Source organism: Lactuca virosa, chromosome 1 (genome assembly GCF_052849685.1).
Source record: "Lactuca virosa cultivar CGN04683 chromosome 1, Lactuca_virosa_CGN04683_v6, whole genome shotgun sequence".
Classification (NCBI taxonomy): domain Eukaryota; kingdom Viridiplantae; phylum Streptophyta; class Magnoliopsida; order Asterales; family Asteraceae; genus Lactuca; species Lactuca virosa.
In genome coordinates, this window is record NC_136426.1 from 12,670,775 (window position 1) to 12,681,771 (window position 10,997).

The 10,997-nt window shown below is 30.4% G+C and overlaps 1 protein-coding gene across 1 annotated transcript; it reads left to right on the forward strand.

The window, feature by feature from the left end:
* Window positions 1-3,814: 3,814 nt before the first annotated feature.
* On the forward strand, window positions 3,815-8,502 carry LOC145111441 (boron transporter 4-like). The gene is made up of 13 exons (XM_079047717.1): window positions 3,815-4,016; window positions 4,496-4,537; window positions 4,626-4,818; window positions 4,928-5,066; window positions 5,159-5,356; window positions 5,398-5,684; window positions 5,769-6,048; window positions 6,148-6,270; window positions 6,381-6,448; window positions 6,543-6,642; window positions 6,776-6,922; window positions 7,503-7,683; window positions 8,001-8,502. Exons 1-12 carry the CDS (start codon window positions 3,815-3,817, stop codon window positions 7,524-7,526), a joined length of 1,803 nt encoding a protein of 600 aa, XP_078903843.1. The 3' UTR covers window positions 7,527-7,683; window positions 8,001-8,502.
* The last annotated feature ends 2,495 nt before the right edge of the window (window positions 8,503-10,997 follow it).

Below are 10,997 nucleotides of genomic sequence, written 5' to 3' on the forward strand. Positions count from 1 at the left end.
ACACTCTTTCTATGGTTATCAATTCCTGTGAAAGGAACAAATATCATACGATACCTAAAAAATAAATATATAACAAAAGTTAATATAAAAACAACAAAAGAAAATAATATAAGAAAACAAAATATATAAAAAATTACTTGTTCGTCTGAAAAGTAGCATCAAAAGAAACAACATCACCAAACTCTCTATAATTCGCCTTTGCAGCTTCATCAGCCCAAAAAAGTGAAACCAACTTTCCCTTATCACATATAAACTCAAATGTAAGGCTTGGATCCTCTTTCATTTTATTTAAATAGTTATCAACTACCATCTGTGCATCATCCTTTTCAATAAAACAATTCACTTTTCTAGATTGATTCTTGTAGTCAATAACACTCCTTCCAACATTGTTAACAATAGTCCCTCCAACATTGTTTGAGCCTCCTAATTATTGCATTATCCTGTATGCTTTCATTGAACCAATCTTTACCCTTCCCATCTTCTCAATGAATTCTTAAGTAACATTGTCCAATTGCCTGTTAGACCTCAAGAAATGCCTATAATCTTCTGTAACCAAATCATGATTATGCCTTTCTTCAAATTTGTATAACTCAAAAACTTTTGAATTTCCTACTCTTCTAAATTTTGCAAAAGCTGGACATCCTTTCCTTTTAATATTAGAATTTCTGTGAGCTTTATTTTTTTTTTAGAATCAGTTGTGTCTACATAAACACTTTGAGGAAATCCCTCTCTACTGCACATCATAGATCGATGAGTAAGAACACGTGACTTAATGTGTAACTTTGTAGAACCTTTTCTTACATCAAAACCAGCTTTAGCAGCATAAGCTTTATACATATTTATTGCATCATCAACACTTAGATATTTGCTATACAACTTTGGCTTAACATCATCAACATTCTTAGGAATCCATATTTTTCGAGTTCCACCACGAGAGAAAAAATCAGAAAATATAGGTTGACCTAATAAGAAAAATAAAAACATATATCAGCTTAACAGACACATATTATAAATAAATGAACAAAACACTTGAAAATTCACAGTATAATTACAAATGGAAAATAAGATTAATATATATATATATATATATATATATATATATATATATATATATATATATATATATATATATATATTACATTTAAATGTAAAAACATCTACATAACCAAACAAATTCACATGTTAATAACAATTAGAACATCATAACTATAATTAAAAAAACATTTATTAACTAAAAATACAAATATTATAAATAAAAAACAAAAAAATTAAAAATTCACAGTTTAATTACAAATAATAAATAAGATTAAAAAATCAAAACACTATTTAATACATTTACATGTAAAAACAAGTACATAACTAAATAAAACCACATTATAATACCAGTTACAACATCATACTTACATGTAAAAAACAATTTATCATATTAAAATAAAAAAAATTATAAAAATGAACAAAAAAAATTAAAAATTCACAATGTAACTACAAATAAAAAATAACATTAACAAAAAAACACTATTTTATACATTTACAAACAAAAACAACTACAAAACAAACCAATTCACATCTTAATAACGGATAGAACATCAATAATTACAGCTCAAAAATAATAACTTAAAAAAAACAAAAAAATATATTAAAGTAAAAATTAATAACTTAAACAAATGAAAAACAAACAGATTAAGGAATTTTTTCATCTAAAATATTTAAAAACGAATTAAATTAGTTATAGAAGGAAACGAAATATCTGCTTCTGATTCACTTTCGATTCCAATATCGTCATCAGATTGAGCTTGAAACTGATCTAAAGATTGCACATTAAATTGATATGTTTCTGATACGATTTGAACATTACTTTGAACACACATTGAATCGGACAGAGAAAACGATGACACTTCACCTTGAAAGCAACTGAAATCAGATCGAACTATCGACGAACACTGATAATGATTCCATATAAACTAAATCTATATGAAAATCTAACAATTTAACATAATCGATTAACAGAATCGATCGATTCAGTAAAAAGTGAAGATCACGAAATATGAATCTTTGACGAATTTGTGTAGAAAATAGAGGATTCTCATTAAAAAATATATTTAATTAGACGTTTACTTTTTGTTTGCATTTGTTAATTACTAAAATACCCTTACGAAAAAAATAATGAAAATTTTGAACTTGACAAAAATAACTTTTTAAACATTTGAATAACATAGTTGGTTAAAATAATAAAAAATTTAATAATAACTTATAAATAAAAGGTTCTTATGGTTCTTAATTTTATTTGGTTGTCATTTGAACCTTTACCTATATATATATATATATATATATATATATATATATATATATATATATATATATATATATATATATTATAAATGACTAATGAATCGTTCATCGCCTATAATTAGCTATTGCATCATTAATTGCGTATATTAAGAACTAGATGTAAGACCCATGTATTATATGGGTTAATTTAGAAAAAAAAATTAAATATGAAGTTCTAAAAATTTAAGAAGTTTAAATTTATAAGAAAAATTAGGAAAAATATTGAATTATTAAAATAAAAGTGTTTTCTTTTTTAATTTAAACAAATAATTTATATAAATAAATAAAGGAAAATAATGGATTTAAATTTTGAAATTTTGAAATTTAAAGGAAAGTCAATTAATGAAATTGAAATGCATTTATTATTATATTTATTGCAATTAGTACATTTAATTAGATATTATGTGGAATTTAATAAAAATGAAACAACCACAAAATGTCATGTGGAAAAAATTTAATTGAAAATAACCACAAAATGACATGTGACCAAATCAATGAGAATGTGACATTTGGCAAAAAGATTTTCATTTATTAGAGTAGATTGTTGATTTAAGTTTTTTTCCCATTTTTATTACACTTTCTTTCTTTTTTACTTTAAAAGAATGAAAAAGACATAAATGAAGTATAAGCTTTAAATATGAGGGCTAAATATGTTCCATTTGAATATTAGACTTAGAGAATATGTTCAATATTATAATATTTTAACTAAACAATCTGATAGATTGCTCATCACTTTAAAGATAAAATTTTCAGGAAACTCATGTAAAAAAATAACCACGTGCGGCCACCTATCACATCGGCATTGTACATGAATAGTACCAGAAAAAAAAAAGCAAGAAGTTTTTGTCAAAATACCACCGCCTCCAACCATATGGACCATCTGATTCAGTTTTAGATATAATTTTCTTTCTGATTTATTGTGATTTGCTGATTTTTAAGGATACAAATTTATCCCAGAATGGAATCCAATTTGCATAGTAATTCGAATTATGAAAGTAAAAACGAATTTGTTAATATGTACCAGTTTTAGAAAACAATTGGTACAATTTATAAGGAAAATATAACAAAAAGAAATAATAAATATAAAACTTAAAGCCACTATTATATAATCCATAGTTTAAACATTTATTTGGAAGGAAATTTTAAATGCCTAATATCTCTAAATATTATTAAAAGAAAACCTTAATTATAATCTTAAGAAATTAGCATCATTCGTTACATTTCAATCTTTCTTTTTCACCGTTGGATTATTTACTCACATCATTCTCTAAATGTTTATTCAAATCCCTACTTCGCCTCTTCAAACGCCTCCACGAATACTGTTAGTTTTCACCATCTTTCTCTATAAACTCTTGTACGTAATGCATATTAGTATTACGTAACAATTTTGTAATCGAAAATCGAGTTAGAAAGTTAGGGTAAATGTAGGCTTACCCAGATTAATTCGTCTTGATGTTTCTCCCAAATTCAGAATTTCTTCACGAGTATGGCGTCTTCCCTGGGTTTAACCAATATCAGTGGCCTCACATCCTCCCGCGTCGCTTTACCATTGTCTCGTCGTTGTGTCAGTGGCAGAGCAAGAGTTGGCGGTTTGAAGATCGTTGCTTCAGAAACAAAGCAACAAGAACCTGATCTGAGTGTCAATGTTAATGGCTTACATATGCCCAATCCATTCGTAATCGGGTCGGGTCCTCCATGGACCAACTATAAAGTCATGAAAAAAGCTTTCGATGAAGGCTGAGGTGCAGTCATAGCTAAAACAGTAAGTCTTCTGATCCATAATGTTTGATCGTTCTTAATTTCTTTAATAACTTTACTCCATTACAACAGTAAGAAGTTTTATAGATTGATTTTAACTGATCACCTCCATTTTAGGATGGTTGTCTGCATCTGTGTGAACTGACTATAATGTTGAATTCCGATATGAACACTGGAATAAACTTCAAATGATCTGATCTCGATTGTTTTAGTTGCTATAATTACTTTTAAATCTTTTTCCTCCCAACTATCCGCTCATGATCTTATCTCGATTAGAAAGGAAGAGAAACAAAGAAAATTCGTGATCAGGGAGGGAAGGGAAAAGGAGGAAGAGTTCGTTATTTTTACACTTATTGTTACATATATGATAGCTATCATTCTTCCATAGCTAATATATATTTTAAAACAGGCTGTGTGAAGGGGGAGAACTCCTTGACCGGATTTTATCCAGGTGATAACCAAACACCATTTATGTTCTTGTATATCAACAAGAGTATCATGTAAACCTGAACCATGTTTTCTACATATATAATATCTAGATGGAAGCTTGAGCACAGTGGAGACTTTGGCTTCTACTGCTATATGTGGCATCATACACTCGATTCTTGGTGGTCAACCTCTTCTTATACTTGGAGTTGCAGAACCTACAATCATTATGTATACATACTTGTATAATTTTGCGAAAGGGAGACAAGATTTGGGTCAACAACTATTCTTAGCTTGGGCAGGATGGTAATATTTTTAGAAATCCCTTCACCACATGTCTCCTGTTTTCACAAATTCTTTCATCTTCCAATTTTGGATATGTTGATAGCAATTAATGTATATACAACTTTTGTAGGGTATGCACATGGGAAGCCATGCTCTTGTTTCTTTTGGTGATTTTTAATGCTTGTGCTATTATCAGTAGATTCACAAGGATTGCAGGGGAAACATTTGGGATGTTACTTTCTGTACTTTTCATTCAAGAGGCCATCAAGGTATTTAGCCATGTAGAAAAAAGGTTCCGATGATGATAATTTTAGACAATATTTCAAGTTTGTTTTGGACTAATTCTGGTTTTGTTGACTAGGGATTGGTGAGTCAGTTCAAAGCTCCCAAATCTGATGAACCAAATTCACCCAAAGATCAATTTCAGTGGCTTTACACTAATGGTTTGCTTGGTGTTATATTTTCGTTTGGACTTCTATACACTGCATTAAGAAGTAGGAGAGCAAGATCCTGGTTGTATGGAACAGGTATATCAAGTTTATTGCAAACTGGTGGCTTAGCTATTTTCTATATCGTCTTAACATGTAGTTATTCTTGCAGGAAGCAGTCATGAATTTAGAAAATGAAGGAAAAAACATAAAGGAGAAATTTGATCCTGAGAAACACATCGATGCCTACTTACCTGTTCGTGTCAACGAACAAAGAGTCAGCAACTTTCTACAATCGATTCTCTTAGCAGTTTCTATATGTGCCATTCTCTTAATAAAGTTGATACCTACATCGGTTTTATGGGGTTATTTTGCTTACATGGCCATTGACAGTCTTCCTGGAAACCAATTTTGGGAAAGAATCTTACTTATTTTTGTTCCCCATAGTCGAAGATACAAGTGAGTTAACATTTAACATTTCATTCTTGCACTAAAAATCATCCTTATTACTTATATCAATGTTTCATCATCAAAATTTGTCAGGGTTCTTGAAAGGGTTCACGCTTCTTTTGTTGAATCTGTGCCATATAGAACCATTTTCATGTTCACGATCTTCCAGATTGTTTATTTCCTTACGTGTTTTGGTGTGACATGGATACCTATCGCTGGCATTCTCTTCCCTGTTCCATTCTTCCTTCTCATCACAATACGACAACACATTCTACCAAAGCTGTTTCACCCTTATCATTTGAGTGGACTGGATGCAACCGAGTATGAGGAAATCGTGGGTGGTCCATCACGACATACCAACTTTAATCTTAGGGTACGTGCTCATATAATGTATCTCATTTAGCATATCGTTTTTCTTATTTTCTACATTCATGAGAAAATACATGTATATATAATCAGGAGATTGATGCAGTTGATAGCGAACGATGAAGATGAAGTGACATTGTGTGATGCTGAAATATTAGATGAAATGACTACAAATAGAGGCGAGATCAAGATTCAAAATCTTAGCTTCAACGAAGATAAACGAACCCAGGTATCGTTTTTTTTAACTAACGCAGAACAGAAGTAACAACACTATGCCTTTAACTTGTATAAAATTTTATTTGGAAAGTGTTATATGCATATTTGTGTTGCAAATGACAGGAATATGGAACTCATATTATTTCCACTGTTCCAATTGTACCATATATCTTTGAGTATTCAGACGTGAGGTTTGACTCTTTGACCTAAATGAATATACTCCTATAGTTTTTTTGTCAAATGTTTTTTTCTTTTTTAATTAATTAATTAATTAATTTATTTCAGCAAAGTAGAGGTTCAAAATCCAGGTGCTTTCACTGCAAACCCTAAAATCCATATGGTAACTTCTTGGGAACCTACAATATTGGCAACAATTATTATCCCAGTGAGTAAGCTCTCAAAATCCGTAATTTTTTTATCCCCAAATGACAAATTGTATAAATGACTGAAATACCCTTTTTAAAACCCTGTTATTGCCATTTTTGGTATCTAAGTTTCTTCTTTTTGACGAAATGCAGAAAATTAGAGAAATGAAACTTCTATCAGAAGCTGCAAAGGAGTGCAACATGATTTTGGACATAGTTGAATCAGCATTACCTAACCGTAGAACATTTCAACCATTTGGATTATTTACAGCTCGGGCTGATATGCAAGGGTCTACCCCAGTATGATATTTTGATGCTAAATTTTTACTTATAAATCACAACTTTTTAATATTGTTATCTTTTTATGTAATCATTGAACTTTTTACTTAATTTTCACAATCTACAAAAATATCACAGGTATTATTTTCAGCAAGTTTTTTTTACATAAATGAATAATTGATCATTTGAATCATATTTTGAAATAATATGAACATTATTCGTTATTTTGAATTAGCATGTTCCTCATTGCAATCTATTTTTGTAATTATATTTCATATTTATTAAAGTATTATATATTTATTATATTTTTTTCTTATTCTACAAACTTTTCAAATTTATAGTTTTTTATATGATAATTATTATCTTAAATTAGGTATGATTTTATCTATTTTTGTAATTATATTTGACATGTTATATTGATCTTATTTTCGATATCATACCATACATAAGACATATTTTAAGTATAGAAATGATATTACATTCCAAAATATTTATGTCATATCAGCATTAACCAAATTTATATTTCCCTATAAATATAGTGTCTACGATTTTTCATTCCAAATCAAATTTCTATCTAACTAATTATCTCTTTTCATTGCAGATAATAGTATTCCATGACAACTAACAATGCATATCAGGTCGTGTTTGATAAGGTTGCTGAAATCGATGCATCCAAAGAGTCTTGGAACATACGTGTTAAAGTCGTCTTGCTTTGGAAGCAGACCTATAAAAACAATCATAATATGGTCGGGAGCCTAGACATGATTTTAATTGACCAACAGGTACTGTTTCTATAAACTTTATTTTTTAGATTGTCAAATTCTTATGTTATTCAAATTGCTTCAAATATGTGGCAGAAAAATATGGATTAAAATCGTTTTCTTTTCTTCTGTTTTATTTCTATTCAAATAATTTTAATAATCAACTTTATTAATTTTAATAATCAACTTTAGTATATGCAATGAAATCTCTTATTATTCCTCTCTTTTGCATCAATCTGATAAATTTACACTTATTAAAAATCTGGTGATTTTAGTTCCCGATCCTTTCACTCAATATTATTTTTATATAGCTTTATTATATGTTATTTTATTTGTAGTGATATGCAAGGAAAAAGTGGACTACGATTACTACAACATATAATTGTTTTCATCTAATACATGGCAATGGAGGGAGTTTCAAAATATCCAGTTACCATATCTGTTTATCCTGTTTCTGATGAGGCAGTTACAAGTGACGGTGTCGTTTACTTCTTATTATCTAATGATACCATATTGCGATTTGATATTTATTCAGAAGAACATATACTCATATTTGCACCTTCTACTACTAATGACTTCAAACCGTATGCATCGAGATTGATCAAGTTTCACGGAAAATTGGGATATTTCTCTGTAACTGGAGATCGTTTGTGGGCTATTTGGGTTTTCATTCACAATCGGTGGGTTAAAGTAGATGTTAGTTCTTACAATGAAGGTGCACATGAATGGTGGGATTATAGAAATAATGCCCTATATTTCTTTAAAGGAAATACGATTGAGTATGTGGTTCCGGCACAACCTTCTCAACAAGTTTTTTCAACCCGTTCTGATTTTGATACAGTGACTATGCCAAGTAGATATTAGTGATTATATATATTTTAATTTGCATTCGAACATAGTTGTTTTTGATGGGTTTTGAGCACTACATCATTCCTATGGTGTACATGCAAATCCTAAAGCTTTGGATCTAGTTTGTCTAATGAACATGCAATAATCATCCAAAGCCATAAACCCTAGATCTAGCATACAATAATCAAATTAACATATGAATTAGGGTTTAGATCTTACCTTGATTGTTATGTAGCAATAACAATATCAATTCCTCCTTGTAATTGACTTCTGAAACCTTAGTGTCACAAGTGTCACACCTCTAATGACTCACAAACACCAAGAGCAAGAGGATGACTTAGGAGAAGAGAATGAGGCACCAAAAAATGTCTAAGAACCCTTAGATTACTTCCACACGTTTTTGGGGCCTTAGGGGTTCCTTATATAGTGAGACTATTAGGGTTTTGAACTAGGAAATCCTAATATGACTGCTCAGGATCTAAGCAGCCCATGGACTCCCTCCTTATAGGCCTTGGACGAATTCTCATGGGTTTCCCCATAGATTTTGTCCACTCCAACCTCTATGGAGTCATTAGCCCAATATCCAACTATCACACAATTGACAGTTCTAGTCCCTTTTATTTAATTAATGTCTTTTAGCCACAAAATTAATTCTTATTAATTCTTGACTAATATTAATTAAACAATATGATTTCTCTCTTAATATATTATTCATATAATATATTAATAAATCATAATTAATCTCTTTCTCCACAAATCATCCTATCAAGTTGCTTTGATGAAGGCAACCCAAAAGGATCATGCTCACAATCGGGTCAAGTACATACCAAAATAGTTTTGGGCTTAGACACCTAATCCAAAAGTCTCCACTTAGATAAGTCTAATAACTATTTTACAGATACGACTTCGAAACCTGATCAGCAATCGTAGCTTTCAAAAGCCGCTGTCGAACTCTGATCTTATCAGATACGCGTCCTGTAGATAAGGGATCATATATTCCTCTATTTTAGATATCGTATGAACTGAGACATGGATTTTAATCATACTCTTTGTTCATGTGTTGTTTCCCGATTTTCGATTTATGACGACTGACAACAGACTACAATTGAACACATCAAATCAGTCCCGGCTCGGCCAAGTGCTTAGGGTGTCATCACTAAATCATCGAGGGGCCCACATATATCGCTTTTATCACACTTTAGGTAAAAAGAAAGGATAAACTTCGACTCAATGCTTGTTTGTACCTACTCATCAAATCACACACAACAATATGTTTTATAACACCAAGTTACTGGTGCGTTTACATATTATCAATGTGCAACCGACTTGCAGAATACAACTCACACGTCTCGGTTTCAAGAATATAAGATATTATCGTCTCACCAATCACTCGTGATAAAATCCATGAAGCGATCCAAGTGAGCGTGGGTATAATCCAATGCTCAAATCTTAATTCATAAGCACTCATGAACGTTGTAGCAAACTTTTGCTATGTCTAATACACTTTATACAATCTACAAACCAATTCACGACGGTCTTCTTTCATACCTACTTCCAAAATATGAACGACTGTAGAACGTTTGAATAATCTTATTATTCGGGAAGTCAAAACATGCAAAGTGAAACACAAGAATAATTGAATCCAATATGGCCCCAAACTTTTGAGTATAAATAAAACTCATTTTATTTTGTCACCATATTGATTACACATTATTCATTGTATAATGTTTCGGATAATCAACTTATTACTTGAATTATAACAACAGTTGTCCTATGCTCCAAGCATGAACACTATGTTTACCTATGGTCCTTACTTTATGAAACAGATCAACTAAACACATTTTCAATGATACTTATTTCACAATACCCAATCCTTATCATTAGTGTAAGAATACCAAATTCTTGCCACCATTAGAATATGTTAGATTCTAACATTTTATGTAATTATCTTTTTGTAATCTTATTGCACGAAAGTCACCAAGACTTTGCCAATGAAATTACAAAGTTCTCTATTGGAGATTGCTACAAGGCAATTCCATAGATACGAAGTCTCACATTCAAAGTAAATTCATTTGAACATCCTTCTTGCATAAAAGTTTATAATCTAGACATGGATTCTCAATATCCAACTCCCAATATGAAAACATTTCCATATTTTCCATATAACAACTCATTGTGAATAGATTCTTATCTATTCATAATAACGTCGATATGGTCCATTCATTACTATACTTCCAACTGCTCACAAGCGACCAATCCTTAGCAAACCTTAGATTGTCGTTGACAGTTGTTCAATTGTTTTTATTCAAACCATTTCTAGTCCCCTTTTCCCTCTTAATACCCTAGGCATTTGGAAAATTTTAGAATGGTCAAATATTACAGCATATGCAATCGATCCTATACATGAAGCGTATAGGACACGATTCATAATGTCTTACATAAAAGCATGATACTTTATCAGCCATTTGCCATAATATTTCTATTTG

Bases quoted from the DNA above. Each gene is read 5' to 3' on its own strand.
- LOC145111441 (XM_079047717.1), top strand. From the start codon at position 3,815: ATGGCGTCTTCCCTGGGTTTAACCAATATCAGTGGCCTCACATCCTCC. The intron at 4,538-4,625 runs GTGATAACCAAA...TATAATATCTAG, and splicing joins CTTGACCGGATTTTATCCAG to ATGGAAGCTTGAGCACAGTG. The intron at 5,357-5,397 runs GCTATTTTCTAT...TTATTCTTGCAG, and splicing joins TATTGCAAACTGGTGGCTTA to GAAGCAGTCATGAATTTAGA.